The sequence below is a fragment of the Zea mays genome, chromosome 2, assembly GCF_902167145.1.
Source record: "Zea mays cultivar B73 chromosome 2, Zm-B73-REFERENCE-NAM-5.0, whole genome shotgun sequence".
In the NCBI taxonomy this organism is placed as follows: domain Eukaryota; kingdom Viridiplantae; phylum Streptophyta; class Magnoliopsida; order Poales; family Poaceae; genus Zea; species Zea mays.
This window is the reverse complement of record NC_050097.1, coordinates 169,912,803-169,933,739: the sequence shown is the minus strand read 5'-3', so window position 1 is coordinate 169,933,739 and position 20,937 is coordinate 169,912,803. Positions and strand designations below refer to the sequence as shown.

General features: G+C 42.0%; 1 protein-coding gene and 1 pseudogene across 2 annotated transcripts; both read left to right on the top strand.

The window, feature by feature from the left end:
• The first annotated feature begins 5,906 nt into the window (after positions 1 to 5,906).
• LOC103649071 (N6-adenine methyltransferase pseudogene) lies at positions 5,907 to 6,353 on the top strand (annotated as a pseudogene). The gene has a single exon (NR_161312.1). The product of NR_161312.1 is annotated as a N6-adenine methyltransferase pseudogene (transcript).
• Positions 6,354 to 6,491: 138 nt separating this feature from the next.
• LOC103649070 (EEF1A lysine methyltransferase 1) lies at positions 6,492 to 20,169 on the top strand. The gene is made up of 3 exons (XM_020549047.1): positions 6,492 to 7,057; positions 7,730 to 7,792; positions 20,017 to 20,169. The coding sequence occupies exons 1-3, from the start codon at positions 6,497 to 6,499 to the stop codon at positions 20,167 to 20,169; spliced, it is 777 nt and encodes a 258-aa protein (XP_020404636.1). The 5' UTR covers positions 6,492 to 6,496.
• The last annotated feature ends 768 nt before the right edge of the window (positions 20,170 to 20,937 follow it).

Here is a 20,937-nt window from a genome sequence, read left to right as displayed (position 1 = left end):
ATTCGCTTGTGATTTGTTTTCACCCTCTCTTTCGGACTCGTTTATATTTCTAACACTAACCCCGACTTGTAGTTATGCTTAAACTCTATAAAATTTAGATTTGTCTATTCACCCCCCTCTAGGCGAATTTCAGGAGTCTACTTGGTGTAGACTCTTCTTTCTTCTCCTCCGTCGCTTTGAATGCGACGGGTTGAACCTCGGGTGTAGAGGTGGCGCCTCGCTCGATGATTTGTTTGGAGCCTTTGATCATCAATTCAATGCTCACAAACTTTCCTATAACTTCCTCGGGAGACATTAGCTTATATCTAGAATCACCACGAATTAATTGAACTTGAGTAGGATTAAGAAAAACGAGTGATCTAAGAATAACCTTGACCATTTCATGGTCATCCCATTTTGTGCTCCCGAGGTTGCGCACTTGGTTTACCAAGGTCTTGAGCCGGTTGTACATAGCTTGTGGCTCCTCTCCTTGGTTGAGCATCAATCGACCAAGCTCCCCCTCGATCCTTTCCCGCTTGGTGATCTTGGTCACTTCATCTCCTTCGTGTGCGGTCTTGAGCATGTCCCAAATCTCTTTGGCACTCTTCAACCCTTGCACCTTATTATACTCCTCTCGACTTGCGAGGAGTATAGTAGTGGCTTGGGAGTTGAAGTGCCGGATTTGGGCTACCTCGTCCGAGTCATAGCCTTCATCCCCTACGGATGGTTCCTGCGCTCCAAATTCAACAATGCCGCAAATGCTAGCGTGGAGTGAGGTTAGATGGTGCCTCATTTTATCACTCCACATACAATAATCTTCACTGTTAAAAACTGGTGGTTTGCCTAGTGGGACGGAAAGTAAAGGAGTACGTTTGGAAATGTGAGGATATCATAAGGGGATCTTACTAAACTTCTTGCGCTCATGACGCTTAGAAGTGACGGAAGGCGTGTCGGATCCAGAGGTGGAGGGCGACGAAGAATTGGTCTCGTAGTAGACCACTTTCTTCATTTTCTTCTTCTTGTCGCCACTCCGGTGCGACTTGACGCGGGGAGGTGATTCCTCCCTCTTCTTGTTGCCGGACTCCCCCGATGGAGCTTTCCCATGGCTTGTAGCGGGCTTCTCGCCGGCCACCATCTCCTTCTCGGCGTGAGCTCCCGACATCACTTCGAGCGGTTAGGCTCTAATGAAGTACCGGGCTCCGATACCAATTGAAAGTCGAGTAGGCAAATATGAAATTTATAAACTTTAAGCACAACTACAAGCCGGGGTTAGCGTTAGAAATAAAGTCGAGTCCGAAAGAGAGGACGAAAATAAATCACAAGCAAATAAAGCGGATGACACAGTGATTTGTTTAATCAAGGTTCGGTTCTTGCAAACCTACTCCCCGTTGAGGTGGTCACAAAGACCGGGTCTCTTTCAACCCTTTCCCTCTCTCAAACGGTCACCTAGATCGAGTGAGCTTTTCTCTTCAATCAATTGGGACACTTAGTCCCCACAAGGACCACCACACAATTGGTGTCTCTTGCTTTGATTACAAATGTCTTGGGAACAAGAAATGGGGAAGAAGAAAAGCGATCCAAGCGCAAGAGCTCAAAGAACACGGGCAAAACTCTCTCTTCTAGTCACTAATTGCTTTGAGTGGAATTGGGACTTGGAGAGGCTTTTATTCAATCTAATTGTGTCTTGTATTGAATGCACTAGCTCTTGTATTGAATGTGTTGGCTGAAAAACTTGGATGCCTTGAAGTGTGGTGGTTGGGGGGTATTTATAGCCCCAACCACCAAGTGGTCGTTGGGGAGGCTGTCTGTCGACGGGCACACCGGACAGTCCGGTGCACAGCCACGTCACCCAACCGTTAGGGTTCGACCGTTGGAGCTCTGACAAGTGGGGCCACCGGACAGTCCGGTGGTTCACCGGACAGTCACTGTTCACTGTCCGGTACGCCTTTTGGTGCCTGCTCTGACTCTGTGCGCGCTGTCCGCGCACTGTTCACGCATTGTTCACTTTTGCAGACGACCGTTGGTGCTGTTAGTCGTTGCTTCACATGGCACACCGGACAGTCCGGTGAATTATAGCGGAGTGGCATTTCCAGAAACCCGAAGGTGGCAAGTTCGGAGTTGATCTCCCTGGTGCACCGGACACTGTCCGGTGGTGTACCGGACACTGTCTGGTGGCACACCGGACAGTCTGGTGCGCCAGACCAGGGCAGCCTTCGGTTGTCTTTTGCTCCTTTCTTTTAAACCCTTTCTTAGACTTTTTATTGGTTTGTGTTGAACCTTTGGCACCTGTAGAACTTATAATCTAGAGCAAACTAGTTAGTCCAATTATTTGTGTTGGGCAATTCAACCACCAAAATCATTTAGGAAAAGGTTTGACCCTATTTTCCTTTCACCCACAACCAAGGTGCCACAAGAATTAATCAAGTGGTCCACTCTAACTAGCCATCAGCAATCCACTAGAGTATCCATTTGCACTATGTGAAGCAGTGTTGCGGAGAAGGTCTTGGAAGGTCCATGAATAACGAAATTTGTTGTTTAAGTGTGTTTTAGGGTGACACATATGGGGTTATCAAACAAAAAATAGAAGCTTCAAACCAAGAAAAAATGCTAGATGCAATTACACTGTCGAGCAAGTCCGCGAGGCGGAGCGGTCCACCAGGTCCTCGCCAAGAAAGTCCGTAGAGTGGACCGACAGATCGAGACCCAACCAAGGAAGAGAACTAGAGAAGCAAGATGGAAACCTAAGTCAAACATCACAAAGTCCACGCCAAATAAGACAATACATTCCATCTGGGCCTTGATCAGTCATTCGAATGATAGGTCGCATGCACACTGAGTGGCCACTAACGACAATGACCGCACCTCCCTGAGTATGGCCCCAGTTAGGGGTGGATATCGAGCCAGCTCGGCTCGGCTCGACCGAGCTCGAGCTGGCTCGTTAAGGAAACGAGCTGGCTCGGCTCGGCTCGTTAAGCAACCGAGCCAGAGAACCAGCTCGGCTCGGCTCGTTTGCGAGCTCGAGCTGGCTCGTTTAGCTCGCGAGCCAGAACAAAAAATATTATACATGTATATATACAACAGTATAATCAATTGCTAGTTAATTTTATACTAATTTAACACTATAAAAGACTAACAATACTCATAATTTTATATATCACATCATTTAAACCCTAAACTAACATAGTTCATCACTTATTAATTCATCCAATACAAGTATAAGCTTTGTTTTACAGATAAATGCTAGCTCATTCGAGCTAACGAGCTGGCTCGAGCTCGTGTCGAGCTGGCTCGTTAACGAACCGAGCTGAGATATTAGCTCAGCTCGTGATAAAATTGAAACGAGCCGAGTCGAGCCGAGCTGAGCTGGCCACGAGTCGAGCGAGCTCACGAGCCACGAGTATTTTGCCCAGCCCTAGCCCCAGTTGCGCTCCCACAACCTTGAAGGACCAGACGACCCTATTCATGAAGTACCTCAGCAGCGGGAAGCATCTACAAGGACCCGAATAACGGGTAGTGCGCTGAAGATATACCATACCGGGTGTATACCTATGCACGCCAACAAGTGACGCAAGCTCGTGACGACACGCAAGACCGCACGACGTGCGACTGCTCCATGCGACTGACCTGCGGGACCCTCCGCGCACTACCATGAGGATGTCAGTGGAAGACTAGCAAAAGGAACCCATACGACTAGCGGACGCGACATAACACCATGATGTGAGTATGGTTACGCATGACCCTACGGAAAACACTAGAGGAACCACGCTGCCCAAGGGCCACCGGTCGAGCTCCTCATAGCAGAATACAAGTCCCTATGTAGAGTTCAGCCCTTGAACTATAAAAGGGAAGGACCCTTGTTTTCTAAACACGCAAGCACACCGTCTGTAACACACCCTCAGCAATACCATGATCACTAGACTAGGGCACGAACCTAAACCAATATAACCCACCGTCCCAAACCCCACGTTCGAATCCCTGTGATTCAACATTCAGAGTGAGTCCGCGCTAATCCCCCACCTAACACAAATCATACATTTCTCTTCACTCCATATGGTTCTGTTTTTCGATTTCTTATTTTCCATGTGAGAGCTTGCTCCAACTGGATTGGACATCCTTCATCAATTTCTAAGCCCTACTTTCCATCTTGGTATGGTATGGACCTAATCTAGCTTAATCACACACTAGCCAGTTGCCCATGCTTTGCTACGATTATTATATATCATATAAATAGGTATTGAGATATTCAAATATAATTATTCTTTATTTCTAAACACTAAGGTATGTGTGGTCTAGTGGTTAGCCCCAAATTTCTGGAGCAGGGGGCTTTAGGTTCGAGTGCTCGCTTTGCACTATTTTTTGTGTGTGTGGTAGTTGCGCGGTCGGGGTCGGGTGCTGGACAGACGTAGTAGTTGGCTCGAGCTACACAGTGCGGAGGGTGAAGTCGTAGTAGCACCAAATGTCCACATTAGGTTCTTGAAAGAATAGTATAAATTTAGGAAAAAGTTAATCCAACAATGGTCTCAATTAACAAAACCAAACATAATACTTTCACATGGGCAATCTGGCAACAATATTTTATGGTGAATATAAAATATTTTCGCTAGGATATTGTTGATAATGTGTATCATATTAATAAAATATTCTCAAATAATTTATACTCTTTAAGTTTTGAATTTTAGGATAGATTAAGGGATAACATAAAAGACACATGTGATCTCACTTTATTTTCTAACTAGACGGTATAATTAAAGTAATTAATGGATATTAGTTGATAAATAACGAGCATCGGTATAGAACATACCAAATGTGTGTGACTATTTAATGGAAAACAACTTTTGTCCTCTAAAAACCCATAAATTTTTGAAAGCTAGAATACACCATCTTACATGAATGAGGATATTGATTTAAAGTTTTTTAAAAATTTGTAGGCATACATGTTAGGACAAACATTAAAGTAAAACATAAAAGACTAGCTGGCATATTGCAACTATATTTTTTAGGGAAAATCTTAAACTACGACTATAAATTGCTAGCATGTCATGTATCAACTTTAAACTAAAACCTTTGAATTATGAATTTAAAAAGTCCACCTGGCATATAGTTGTTCAAAACGTTTACAATTAGCAGTAAAGCCTATTCGGTAGGTTTTTATATGCACACATAAGAATAGCTTAGAAAATGAAAAAAGAACTGATGAAACCAAAACCTTTTAGAAAACATATCAGGTGCAAACCGATACGTTGGTGGATGCGTGAGGGTGTAATTGAAAATACCAGAGAGATGGAAGGGTTGCTTGAAAGCTGATGCATGGTGAGAGGATTCTTTGAAAAAATTATCATAACCGCCTACACGGTCTGCACCAAGTGGTTGGTTTGTACCTGATACGTTTTCAACCATTTTTACCAAAAAGCTGAAACCACATAAGTGTAGATTTCCCTACGTTTTTTATTTTACGGTAAGCATAAATAATACCAAAGGTTTAAACCAGACCCTAATGTTTTGTTGGGATATTAAAGATGTAAGGCCTTCATATAAACTTTTTTTTGACATATCTCTACTACTCCTTATGTCTTTAGTGTAGGCGTCCACAGTACTTGGTTCTGCCATCGCGCGCTACGCCCGCGATTCCCCTCCCCGCACCCGCAGTCCCCGCCGCCGTCCTCGCGGCAAGCACAGCCGTCGCGCCCGCAAATCCGCGCGTCCGCAGTCCCCAAATCCTCTCCCCAGCAAATCTGCCGCCACCTTCCATGTGGATTCCATCCGCCACGCCCGCAAATACTCTCCCCAGCAATGCGCCGCCACCATCCGCGCCCCTGCGCCAAATCCGCGGCGTCCACAAATCCTCTCCCTAGCAATGCGCCGCCACCACCTCCTCGGACGCGCGTATATTTTCCTGGGTGATGTCTGCCCTTTCCTGGGTGGATGTGATGGCCACGAGCGGTATGGAGGATGAGAGAGTGAGCGGGGAGGTCAGGGAGCAGGAAGACGACGACGACAACGTGCCTCAACTCAGCGCTGCGGCGACGGAGGTGCTCCGGGAGTTCCTGGTGGGACAGCATCGTCCGGAGGAGCAGAATGAAGCTAGAGGAGGGGAAGACGGGGTAGAGCTGGTCCCGGAGGACTGGCGATTGAGCCAGTTCTGGTACGATGAGCGTACCGCGCGGGAGCTCGTGGAGGAGGTCGTCCGCCTTGTCTCCCCTTCTGGATCAGGCTCCACCGCTGGTGCCGTGGCCTGCATCGCATGCCCGACGCTCTACGCCTGCCTGAAGAAGACGGTCCCCGGAGTGCCCGCGCAGCTGCTGGAGTACGACGAGCGGTTCGGGCAGTACGGCGGTGACTTCATCAAACACTTTTTAATAGGCAATCTCTGGTAGGGTAGAAACAGTACCAGATAGGGAGGGTCGGCAACGATGACTCGGTAGGCCGCAAATCCTCTCCCCAGCAATGCGCCGCCACCTCCTCCTCGGACGCGCGTATATTTTCTTGGGTGATGTCTACCCGTTCCTGGGTGGATGTGATGGCCGCGAGCGGTATGGAGGATGAGAGAGTGAGCGGGGAGGTCAGGGAGCAGGAAGACGACGACGACAACGTGCCTCAACTCAGCGCTGCGGCGATGGAGGCGCTCCGGGAGTTCCTGGCGGGACAGCATCGTCCGGAGGAGCAGAATGAAGCTGGAGGAGGGGAAGACGGGGTAGAGCTGGTCCCGGAGGACTGGCGGTTGAGCGAGTTCTGGTACGATGAGCGTACCGCGTGGGAGCTCGTGGAGGAGGTCGTCCGCCTTGTCTCCCCTTCTGGATCAGGCTTCGCCGCTGGTGCCGTGGCCTCCATCGCATGCCCGACGCTCTATGCCTGCCTGAAGAAGACGGTCCCCGGAGTGCCCGCGCAGCTGCTGGAGTACGATGAGCGGTTCGGGCAGTACAGCGGCGACTTCACCTTCTGCGACTACAACCGACCGGAGGAGCTGCCGGCAGCGATGAAGCACGCCTACCGAGTCATCGTTGCCGACCCTCCCTATCTGGTACTGTTTCTACCCTACCAGAGATTGCCTATTAAAAAGTGTTTGATGAAGAACGCACGGGTAGCTCATGGCAATGCTCTGTGGAGTGAAAGCGATTAATTTGATTTTACTTTGGTATTTTGATTTTGTTCTGCAATCACGTTTATAATCTTGTCAAGAGTGTTGATAATGACTTCAATTTTTTCGAGCATGGTTAGTTTAGTATTGCTTTGGCAATTTAGCAATAGTGCAAAACTCCTAGATGATAGTTTCGCCTTATAATCTAGCTAAGGTTGCTGATGATGACTCATGGTTAACTCATATAATAGAAATTAACATGTATCCTCCTCCCTTTTTATTTGTGATAATTGATTTGGTAACTTATTTGAAGGATATGCTCTAAATTTGAGTTGACTAAATGTTACTATCTAGCTTTTGGCTTAAAATTTGAGAGGAGGAGATGACAGTCACGATCACGTGGGTGAAGGCGAGGCAGATCTTCATCAGCCGCGACAACCCCACCATCGAGGTTCGATGTTTTTGCTTTGCCGAGTCTTCCAGGGGCCGTAAATTTGGTTTTGCCTCTTTTTTCTTTCTGTTTAGATCAAAGGCTCAGCCCAGCTTTATTAGAAATCAGAAGTTCTAGCGTTTGCCTGTTTCCCGGTTCAGCGCGTCGATGTGCTCAAGACCTCCTCACCTCAGGTTTTGTATTTTACGTTGGATCTGGACTGACTGTGTTGTGCGGCTGCGCAGGTGGACGTGGGCCTCAGTGACGGCAGCTATGCGAGGGGGCCATACCCAGCGGCGCATCCACTGGTACATCTGTCTGCTCCATGCCTCCATCTCCATTCACCCCGCACTTTCGTTTTTCGAGTGCTCCGGTTCCTGAGCCGCTGTTTGGTTTGATTGATCTGGGCGCATCGAGGGATCTGAGCGGTGGGATTAGTCGATCTGTCCATGATATGTGGCTCCGTGACATGTTTGTCGTGCGTTTGTTGGTTGTGGATATTAACAGACACTCATCAAGTTCAGTTTTGTAGGACTGGAGGTGTGTGTGTTTTTTTGGCTAGATGCCTTGATCTGATTGATGCGCGTATATTGTTGAGTCTGTTCCACACATCGGCGCCTGTTCGGAACCTTCTGTTTTTTTACTGCATGAAACATATTAATGCAGTAAAGCCAATAGACTTTACTCTTTTATCCAACAAATCATGAAACATACTATTAATAAGTGACACCATGGCATATTTAATCATTTCGACATGTTAGCAACACAGGGAAGACAAATATGTTTCATACTCCATATGTATTAGATATGGTATTATGGAATGTCAGTATCTGCTATTTCGTTTGGAATGTCTTTTTGTGATATTTCAGTCTGTGGTCCAAACAGTGCACAAACAAAGCAATAGAACACTGTTATTGAAGAGAATGACCAAATTGCATACTATTATTATTATTTTTATTATTTTCTTTTGCCAGGAAAAGGCAACACCAGCTGATCCTGTTTTTCTTTGTATAGTTATGTGCAAAGGATCACATGCACTGTAGGCGGGCTGGCAGTGTTGGGTTCTTCTATTGTGCTTTTGTGCATTGGACAAGACAAGAAATTCTTGGGACAAACTGGAGGTACAAGCTAAGGAACATGGTCATTTATTAGCATTCCTGTAAAGTTGAATTCTGAGTGAGAAATGTGGTTCTGCAATCCAAGGCAATCTCAAGTTAGCTCTGTTTCTCCCAGGTTTCATGTGCCCATTGGTCGGGAGTCCGGGGAAGCGAGCTAAGAAAGGTCAACGTCTTTTTTATGTCTAGCTCATTATTTAAGCTACATGTAGAGATGACAATGGTACTACTAGAAAATGTCTTAGTTATTGTTATTATCCACCACAATTTTACATACATAGAGACAATGATTTAGTGGAGTTTATGCACTACCTTCTGTATGCGCATGTGACTTAAAAGCCTAAATAAATACTCCTGGCTCCTGCCATTCCAAATTGCAAGCCACTTTTACCTTTTATATGTACACAATTTTGGAAATAGTGTATACCTAACCTAGGTGCTTATCAAAATCTAGCATGCCTTCTGTTCTACTTCTATGAGTAGAAATGTAACACCCTGGGGTCCACAAACACCCCGGAATGCTACTAAACAACACTTCTGACATCTATATATAAAATTTCGGCAGCATCCCCTTTGCAAAATTGCATAAATAAGGGGGCAACAGTGTATAAACATATATCATGACAAAAACATACTAAGTATTATTAAGCAGCTTGCAAAGAGAAATTAAATATACGACATGAACTGAATTAACTAGTGCGCACGACTAGTAAAAAAACAAACTTCCTTTGACAATAAGTTTCTAATTAAATCATGGCTGCGCCTGGGCAGCGTTATTGTGAGAGTGAAAGTGGACGTGCTGCTACTCCCCTCATTCCCAACATGTATCAAGTACCTGCATTGAGTAATGCAAGAGTGAGATGACACATCTCAGCAAGTAAAATAATATCAAACTGTTTAACCACATAAGAACATTGTTTTACCACCACTTGATTCCACAACTTTCTTATTACGAAGGTGCAGCACGTATACAACGTACAACACACCTAGTCACCACACCTCGCAGGTAGAAACCACAATAGTAACATAGTAATGTCACACTTCATATATACCTCATGAGTGCAAATGTCTGCAAATGCAAGGATGACTTCTACCTTCATACCTCTAAGGATATGAAGCCGCATCGTACCCCTCCTCGGGCAACGTACGATGCTAAAAATGTACCGGTACGGTCGGACCATAAGATCACGACATAACTTCAAAATGCAAGATGGATGATGCGATGTGCATGTCATGCCTACAACACTTCATATAACGTGATTCCCAAAAAAAGATACTTCAACTTCATCCAAGATGGGAATCAACCACATATATCATTACCAAATTATGATCATCCACAATATTAGACAATTGAGAATTAATACTTCCAAACAAATAAACTTCAACATAGAATTCAATGATTAACATAATTAAAACTTATGCATACTCAATGACAGGGAATAGGATGCAAACCAAACGGTAGCAACCACCACTGTATTTACTTGCCTTTACCGGAAGTTCGGGCAAATCCCTAAGTACGATCCGGAAGTCCACCACCTGTTTTTGACACACAACTTAGTGCACCAATTTCACATAATCAGGCTCATAAACGACGCCGCACCTACGCACAAACTCAAACCCCGCCGCGGGTTACATCTCTCCCCACACCCACCAAACTGCAGCGGCGCTGCTTAATAATTTCATAACTTTAAAATTATGACAGCAGCGGTAACAAACAAAAACTTCAGAGGCATCTACATAAAATTCCCCACAAGTTTTGTATACAATTTATAATTAAATTTCAACATCTAATTAGCCCAAAACAGTCCACAAGATGAACTCTGTAATCTGTTTTTTTTTTGTCCTTTAGACAGCGACATATCCGGATTCAAACAGCGATACCTTTTAAAATATAAATCCAAATCAAGCGCATAAGTACTCATTGGAAAGATAAGACAAAGACCTACATGATTATCATATTGATTAACACTAATTACCCACGAAAAATTCCTAGAAACTGCTAATACTACTGCTGTTCACCCACCTGAAAAATCTGTTTTTTTTACAACAACATAACCGGCTTCAAACAGCGATATCTCCTAAATTACAACTCCGAATCGAGCGCATAAGTACTCGTTGGAAAGGTATGACAAAGCTCTACATGATTATCATATTGATTATCACTAATTTCCCACGAAAAATCCCCAGAATCTGCTAATACTAATGCTGTTCGCCCACCTGCGGAAATCTGTTTTTTGGACAGCAACATACCCGGATTCAAACAGTGATAGCTCCTAAATTATAACTCCGAATCAAGCGCATAAGTACTCGTTGGAAAGGTATGACAAAGCTCTACATGATTATCATATTGATTATCACTAATTTCCCACGAAAAATCCCCAGAATCTGCTAATACTAATGCTGTTCGTCCTCCCACAAAAATCTGGACAGCACCTATACCGATTCGCATAGGTAAACATGTAATCAATTGGATTGCAGCACAAATACTAAAAAGAATGATCTTAAAATCACCTTGGGTTCCTCCTTTCCTCCTTCCTTTCTTCCTTCTTCCTCCCTCCAAACTCCAATGGAAGACTCGCACCCACACGACGGGGTACCAAGCGGGGAGGCTGCACCATGGAGAGGAGGAGGGGGGGCTAGGGTTGAGGGGTGGTGCTGCAATCACATGGGGAGGAAGGAGAGGGGGAGAGAGGGGGGGGTGGCGGCCACAAAGGGGAATAGGGGAGGGGGTGGCGGCTGCAACCAAAGGGGAATAGAGGAGGGGGCGGCTAGGGTTAAGGGGGGAGAACTAATGGGCTCCCCACCGCCGGATCGAGATCCACGGCCTAAACTCGCTCTCACGTCCGTTCCCGATCCCAGGGCACCAGTCCAACAAGAATTCTACTGTTTTACTGGTGAATGCTTCCTAAAAGTTTCAAACCCCTGTAGCACAGGACCCGGAAGAGAAAACAAGGAAAAAAATAATCTTCAATTTCTCTTCCTTTTGAAAATTGGGTATCACACTCTACCTCCCTTAAAAAGAATTCGACCTCGAATTCCGACGCTTCTATCGGAACGACAAAAGAAAGATTAATGAATCAACAAAACTCACACATAATGAAAAGTTTGGGTACTTCTGCCGCATCAGCTCCTCAAGCTCCTAGGATTCTAAGATACGCAGCAGACGACACTCAAGAGTCTGGTCTTGCTACACGGCAATCGGCTCTAGCTCGATTAGATGGTCTGGATTCCACAAATACTTCCTCAACATAAATACATGGAATACATGGTGTACTCTGATCATAGATTCCGATAATTGCATGTGCTAAGCCCAGCTGCCACCTCGGCTAAAATAGTAGACGGTCCTATATACCTCGGACCAAGCTTTCCGGACACCAAATCAATAATTGACATATGCAAGTACTTCAAGGAATGTATATATGAATGCAAGGCATATAGTGTTCCCATAGCCTAAACCAAACTTAGCCAAACAAGAGCAACTTCAAGAGAGCAACTTAACGCTTGCATATTTCTAGATAGCAGCACAGCGGTTAATTGTTTTGCTCCCAACTCACAAAATATGCATCGAAAATTAGTAAACTAGGACTTTATAGAAATCTTATAAAGTCCACTATACCCTTGGTATTATCATCACAACAAGATTTGACACTTAGAAAGGTCAAACAATGCTAAACGTAAATTCTGTCCAGACTTGGACATAATTCAACTACTCAATTCAAAAATCCATAATTGGAGTCTCAATCATCCAATTTAGGTGCTCCCAGACTTTTTAGAAAGCTAGTAGAATTGTCTATAATTCATTTATAAACATATCAAGTTAATTCAATGCATATCAAGGTCAAAAGACACGAGAAAGGCTCTGCTGTCCAAATTTGGACAGATTCAGAGATCACACTTAAAACAACTGTAACTGAACTTATAGATCTCCAAAAAAAAGTAATCCAAAATTTGTTGAAAGGATTAAGAAAAGTAATACAACTTCTTTATAATTTATAATAAGTTATTCGAAGTTTAAATTGGGTAAACAAGGTCAGCTTCGAAATATGTACAGAATCTGCACAGATTTCAAGACTGGACTTGAGAAAATCATAACTCCCAAACTACTAGACCTATGGTCATGAAATTTTTACACAAGTAAGATAAAGAAGTTGGCTACAACTTTTATATATAACATCTCTACAGAAAAGATGGTTTACTTCATTGAACTAGCTGCATAACTAAAACTGGTCATGCAGTCCCAACAGCAAGCAATAGATTTAATCAGGTTCATTACTCTTCTAAGATTAAGCGTTCATTGAAAACTAATAACTTTAGGTTCTTCATTACGTGACACCTAGAACAAATATAAGTATAGAAGCAATATGATAACTTTTTAAATCATTTGAGCCTAATCTCACATCATGCAAACAAGAATCAATTTAAGCATGTTATGTCTGCCCACATATTCATCCAAGCACATTCTATACATTATATCATAACTCCCTGCAGCCAACAAAATTTTGAAAATATAAACTCATTGAAAAGATTATAATATTCCCTAGAACTTTTATTATAATGAGTGTCTCGGAAATGGTTTCCAAATAAAAAAACAATGCAACTCTTTTGTTGCAAAACTGATAGGATAGAAACAATGGACAACGAAAATTCAAAAACCTATAACCCCTACTATAATCAACTTAAACTTCAACGAACACGCGTTGGAAAAGTTTGGAAATTGTCCACGACTTTTGTAATAAAGTTGCACCCAAATTTATCTTTATAGCCCTCAACTCTGCATGACCTACAGCTAAACTCAGCCTGAGATACTGCACATTAGGCATTCGGCTTATATCCGGACAACCACCTCTCTCAATCTATTTAACAGACAATTACAAGTATATACCCATTTAAAAGGTACTGAGAAGAACTAAAAGTTTTGCTTAAAGGGAATTCCCAAATTTGAGCTCTGAAACTATCAAAACACGGTCGATGTATTGGTGGTTATTACGACACCTAAAGTTCAGACACAACGGTGCAACAACTTCAAAGCAGCCTAACTCCAATTATATGCAATGAAAATTACAAACCAATACTCTTTGGGAAGATCATGAAATTACTAAAACTTTCATAATCCAACAAAACCCAAAATTTACTGTATTCAAGGTCTATACTTCCGTACAAAATTAAGGCTGCTATAGGAAACCCATAACTCTCAAATGTTTAGACCAAACTAGGTGATTGAGCATCCTATGCAAGGATGAAGAAACCTACTACAAAACATTCTAGATAAGTGAAGCCTGATTCAGCCTCCAACTAATTTAAATTGACTCCCAAAACAAAACAACACCTTACCCATAACAAAAAAACAATATAAAATAAAACCCAAGGCATTGGCAGGTGCGATCAACACTAGTATTTTCCACTACCAAATGGGGATGCAACTCCCCAAAGCCTTTAAGCAACACTTTACCTAATAGGTTAGAACACTAAGCACAACAATCAACGAATTCAACAACCTCATTTGCTAACGCCACTAAGGTCAAACATCCATGTATCGACAATGTATGAAACACCTGACATACCCGCCTCTAGCACTATAAAAATGGTTGTTATTACACTAGAATCCAACTATTAGAGCTCTCCACAACTATTCGGTTGATGTGAAGCAAATGGTGCTCATGTCATGTAACGTCTTTTCCTCCTCTCAAAAGAGATAAAATTTGCAATACTCATAAAGCAATGGAGGGATAACAACAAGAAAAACTAATGTACTTCTTGACACAGACTCATGCAAAAGCTTCATAAATATTACTTTCAATACTAAAATAATAACACGATACTATGCTCAACAGGAGTAATTGGACGTCAATAAGACAATCCACATAACCAAACTATCTTGATTAACCTCACATACAACAAAACCTACTATTACTGCACTTGAACAATTTGTACCTCGTGATATCACAGGATGCATTCAAAGTAGTAGACATACATGATCTATCAACCATCATTCATATAAGAAAAATCTCAAACCGATGCAACAACCCCATCATTAAAGAGATAGATGACTAACAAACATAAGCAACTCCCAGTTAAGCATTGACTTCGTTTAAGATAAAGCGGTCCAAATAATGATTCAACAAGCATGCATAGAGAAACTGCTCATAAAAAAAATCAAACTGCCATACAATGTTGGCAAATATATATATATATATATATATATATATATATATATATATATATATATATATATATATATATATATATATATATAAAACGGGTTGTCCATATCGTCCACATGACTAGCCTCCAACAAATAAAAATTATGCATAACCTTTTTGGCTATAGAAACAAACCATAGAAGGAAAACATGCATGCCTCTTCAACTATAATATAGACATAAAATCCACTTGAAATCACCCTATTTATTATTAAAGATAAGATTGCACACAATAAGAAAACCTATCATGTAAACATGGTTGAACTTATCTATCCACGTCATCTTACAAATTCACTTGAGTTCTACCAGTCTCAAGATTTCATAGACAGTACAACATTGCCTTTGCTCTATGGAGACAAACCTATTGTACTCTAAGATCAAGTTGGCAAGTAGCCACACTAGCCCAAAAAAAAGGTGAGGTGTAAAGCACTGCTCCCATGGAAATATTACATTGATAAGTTGGGTTGTAACCCAACAGTCAATCAAACTCAACAACACCATAAAACTACATTGTATAGTGTTTTCACACTACACCAAGTCGGATTAGATCCTCTATACACAAGCTCAATAAACAATCGGTCCTACAAGTACTAGAACCCAAGAATCCTTTTGGAAAAAAAACATCCACAGTCAAGCATACAGAAATGTATGATAGTAATAGCTCAGAGATTAGTAAACATTGCATCCAAAAAAACATCATGACGATATGTATATAAAACAAGTACATTAGTAGCTTCACTTGCATAATAACTTCAATAACAACCACATCAAGAAACCAATATTAAATAGAAGTAACATATCATATCAAACATTAAGTCGTTAACGACATGCCCCATCAAACCATAAAGGGATTTGGAGTAAGGGAATTCTAGTCATCTATACAATAAAATACTAATATGAAAGATATACGAACTCATACCCTTCCTATATGTGCAAGTGTGCCAAATTTATCTTCAAATTGCGTAGAATCTAAAGCCTATCCTCTGATACCAACTGTAACACCCTGGGGTCCACAAACACCCCGGAATGGTACTAAACAACACTTCTGACATCTATATATAAAATTTCGGCAGCATCCCCTTTGCAAAATTGCATAAATGAGGGGGCAACAATGTATAAACATATATCATGACAAAAACATACTAAGTATTATTAAGCGGCTTGCAAAGAGAAATTAAACATACGACATGAACTGAATTAACTAGTGCGCACGACTAGTAAAAAAACAAACTTCCTTTGACAATAAGTTTCTAATTAAATCATGGCTGCGCCTGGGCAGCGTTATTGTGAGAGTGAAAGTGGACGTGCTGCTACTCCCCTCATTCCCAACATGTATCAAGTACCTGCATTGAGTAATGCAAGAGTGAGATGACACATCTCAGCAAGTAAAATAATATCAAACTGTTTAACCACATAAGAACATTGTTTTACCACCACTTGATTCCACAACTTTCTTATTACGAAGGTACAGCACGTATACAACGTACAACACACCTAGTCACCACACCTCGCAGGTAGAAACCACAATAGTAACATAGTAATGTCACACTTCATATATACCTCATGAGTGCAAATGTCTGCAAATGCAAGGATGACTTCTGCCTTCATACCTCTAAGGATATGAAGCCGCATCGTACCCCTCCTCGGGCAACGTACGATGCTAAAAATGTACCGGTACGGTCGTACCATAAGATCACGACATAACTTCAAAATGCAAGATGGATGATGCGATGTGCATGTCATGCCTACAACACTTCATATAACGTGATTCCCAAAAAAAGATACTTGAACTTCATCCAAGATGGGAATCAACCACATATATCATTACCAAATTATGATCATCCACAATATTAGACAATTGAGAATTAATACTTCCAAACAAATAAACTTCATCATAGAATTCAATGATTAACATAATTAAAACTTATGCATACTCAATGACAGGGAATAGGATGCAAACCAAACGGTAGCAACCACCACTGTATTTTTTTGCCTTTACCGGAAGTTCGGGCAAATCCCTAAGTACGATCCGGAAGTCCACCACCTGTTTTTGACACACAACTTAGTGCACCAATTTCACATAATCAGGCTCATAAACGACGCCGCACCTACGCACAAACTCAAACCCCGCCGCGGGTTACATCTCTCCCCACACCCACCAAACTGCAGCGGCGCTGCTTAATAATTTCATAACTTTAAAATTATGACAGCAGCGGTAACAAACAAAAACTACAGAGGCATCTACATAAAATTCCCCACAAGTTTTGTATACAATATATAATTAAATTCCAACATCTAATTAGCCCAAAACAGTCCACAAGATGAACCCTGTAATCTGTTTTTTTTGTCCTTTGGACAGCGACATATCCGGATTCAAACAGCGATACCTTTTAAAATATAAATCCAAATCAAGCGCATAAGTACTCATTGGAAAGATAAGACAAAGACCTACATGATTATCATATTGATTAACACTAATTACCCACGAAAAATTCCTAGAAACTGCTAATACTACTGCTGTTCACCCACCTGAAAAATCTGTTTTTTTTGGACAACAACATAACCGGATTCAAACAGCGATATCTCCTAAATTACAACTCCGAATCGAGCGCATAAGTACTCGTTGGAAAGGTATGACAAAGCTCTACATGATTATCATATTGATTATCACTAATTTCCAACGAAAAATCCCCAGAATCTGCTAATACTAATGCTGTTCGCCCACCTGCGGAAATCTGTTTTTTGGACAACAACATACCCGGATTCAAACAGTGATAGACTGATAGCTCCTAAATTATAACTCCGAATCAAGCGCATAAGTACTCGTTGGAAAGGTATGACAAAGCTCTACATGATTATCATATTGATTATCACTAATTTCCCACGAAAAATCCCCAGAATCTGCTAATACTAATGTTGTTCCTCCTCCCACAAAAAACTGGACAACACATATACCGATTCGCATAGGTAAACATGTAATCAATTGGATTGCAGCACAAATACTAAAAAGAATGATCTTAAAATCACCTTGGGTTCCTCCTTTCCTCCTTCCTTTCTTCCTTCTTCCTCCCTCCAAACTCCAATGGAAGACTCGCACCCACACGACGGGGTACCAAGCGGGGAGGCTGCACCATGGAGAGGAGGAGGGGGGGCTAGGGTTGAGGGGTGGTGCTGCAATCACATGGGGAGGAAGGAGAGGGAGAGAGAGGGGGGGTGGCAGCCACAAAGGGGAATAGGGGAGGGGGTGGCGGCTGCAACCAAAGGGGAATAGAGGAGGGGGCGGCTAGGGTTAAGGGGGGGAGAACTAATGGGCTCCCCACCGCCGGATCGAGATCCACGGCCTAAACTCGCTCTCACGTCCGTTCCCGATCCCAGGGCACCAGTCCAACAAGAATTCTACTGTTTTACTGATGAATGCTTCCTAAAAGTTTCAAACCCCTGTAGCACAGGACCCGGAAGAGAAAACAAGGAAAAAAAATAATCTTCAATTTCTCTTCCTTTTGAAAATTGGGTATCACAAGAAATAACCCACCCCGAATAGGGATATGTATGGGATGAATCTTGTATTTATGCTGCTGCCTACTCATGGATGTGCATTCCTCCCTTTTCAGAGCTCTGTAGAACAGCTTGCATGACCCAATCCCTGTAAAGATCAAGAACTGCATCGAGCTCAGGGCAATGTAAGATTCCATGTTCATCTATCTCTTGTTTTCTTCTTACTATCAGTATGTCATGTAGTGTTAAAAAATTCAGTATGTGTGTAGATCTGCCCGTGCTTCTTATATGCATTTGGTTACTCCATTTTATCAATGTAAGATTCCATTTTCATCTGTCCAATGTTTTTCTTCTTACTAGCCTTATTGTCCGGAAAAACCCTCACATGTTACTCCAGCTGAACATAGAACTATCTTGAGTTATTTTGTTTGCTGTTCATTGCTGTTGTACTTTCCGTCTGAAGTTGACACTCAGAAGTCCCTCTCCAACTGAATGTAGTTGATATTCTACAAGACATAATCGTTTTCAACCACTCAATTCAATAGTTTGTTTCTGATAGCCAAATAAACAGACCAATTTGTCTTCCCCTAACAAAAATACCAACTGCTTCTGTTAGGCACGAAGTGTTGGGTTTATTTCGATGACTTTCATAGTAGTAACTGTTTCATGCCTATTGCCTTTTTGTCTGAACAATCCATTCTCTCCTGGTAGTCGAATCCACGAGTGGGGAACTAGATGTGCTATGAAAATGATGCTTATAGTTATTGCATTCTCCAATAACCGTTGCAGCAAATCTCAAGTTTGAGTTTGAGTATAGCTTTGTTAACAATGTTAGAAGACATGACATGAACCTGATTAGAGAACTATGTTTTCTACTTGAGCTGTGTCTTGTTTGGGATGGAATATTTGTCATTATCTTGTTGTGAACCAGCTATGTTGCTATGCCCTTGAGTTATACTGATGGGGATGATCTCACACCTTTTTATTATGCTTTGATGGTCGTCAACTCTGTAAAGCAATAAAAGGTGAGTCCATAATCTCTAAATTCTATAGAGTAATACCATACTATTCTTTTTCTCCACTTCTCATCTTACATCCACTTCATAAATAGTTAGATGGCTTGATTTAGTCATTCTATGTTTGCTATGTTGCACGGTTTATTTTTGTCCTATATACTCCTTGTGCACAAGTGCATTTCTATAATGCTGTGCTGGTTGCTTTAGGATCTGCTTGCTGAATTTGTCAAACGGTCCTCTGACCAAAGGACACTGTTACTAGCAGTATCCAGTAAACATTGCTGGTTCGCAACAAGATAATGAATTGGACTAGCTGTTTCAGCTTTCTATGAATTGGACTAGCAGAATGCATGACTGTTTCTATGAATTGGCCTCCATTGACAATAAATCAGAATGCATGACTGTTTCAACTTTCTATGAATTGGACTAGCAGAGACGTCTTAGAAATAATGTTCATTTTTTCAGTAATGCATGAATACATCAATTGTTACTATTATTGTGTACTCTTATGGTCAACTTTCTCTTGGACATTCCTTTAAAAAAACATTCCCTTAGATAATTATGATCTTTTGGAACTTTTTTTTTGTTTTCAGCTGCAGATACCTTAATGAAGGCAGTGACGGTGACAATGCTCCAGAAACAAGCAGTGATGTAAGCAATGAGAGTGACAATGACAATGTTTTTCTCTTCACTTTCCGTTTGCGCAGAGGCCTTCCGGCACCACCACCTTCCCGGACTTGGAAGGAGAGGAAGGTTGCCGTGAAGCTGTCGAGGTTCCAAACAGCAGCCACTTGAGCTCGTGCATAATCAGGGAGGAAACTGTTGTTTTGTCATCTGTCTGCTCCAACGACGAGTTCTAGATTTCATTGACTTGTGTACACTGATTCTTTCTGCGAATCGTGTGGTGGAATTCTTCTACTCTATTACCCGTACTACCACCAGCAGGATTCTTTTTGTAATATGTTTTGGAATTTGATCCTTTCTGTAACTTAAACTGGGGAAAGGAGGCCCAGCCGCCCACCCAGCCCATGAGACATTTTTATCTCAGTATCTCTGTACCCCTTGACTCCTTGTTCTGGGCTGCATGCGAATTCGTCCCACAAAATCCAGACCGTCACGAGGCAAACTCAGGAAAATTTCCAACGAAGGGTGTCACGAGGGGGGGGGGGGCTTTGGCGCTTGGTGACACTGTCCTCTGTGTCGAGCAAAGTTGGTAGTAGCGGCTCTCTAACATCCGCAAACACTATCCTTTGAGCATTACATATCTTTTTGAACTGATAAAAGTAGTGCATTATAGTAGTAAAGATAGTAGATAAAATACCACCACCCAGTTGTTAGCATGTCGATCTAATACTATATGGTTCTACACTTCTACATAAAATAAAATAAAATAAAATAAAATAAGAAAGAAAATTCTCGTTAAAAGAGAAGTGATAACGATAATGGGAAATGAGAAGAGAAAAAAATACTCTACAATAGAGTCTATCATAGTGATGTTTGTCGTTCCGTATCAATGTTTCATACAAATCTTTTACTTCCGTCGCAACGTACGGACACATATCTATAACAATATACACACATATGTACATAAGTTATCGTATCATTATACGGTTCCGTTGCAACGCACG

Bases quoted from the DNA above. Each gene is read 5' to 3' on its own strand.
- LOC103649070 (XM_020549047.1), top strand. From the start codon at position 6,497: ATGGCCGCGAGCGGTATGGAGGATGAGAGAGTGAGCGGGGAGGTCAGG. The intron at 7,058-7,729 runs GTAGCTCATGGC...GCGGCTGCGCAG, and splicing joins GTTTGATGAAGAACGCACGG to GTGGACGTGGGCCTCAGTGA. The intron at 7,793-20,016 runs GTACATCTGTCT...CCGTTTGCGCAG, and splicing joins ACCCAGCGGCGCATCCACTG to AGGCCTTCCGGCACCACCAC.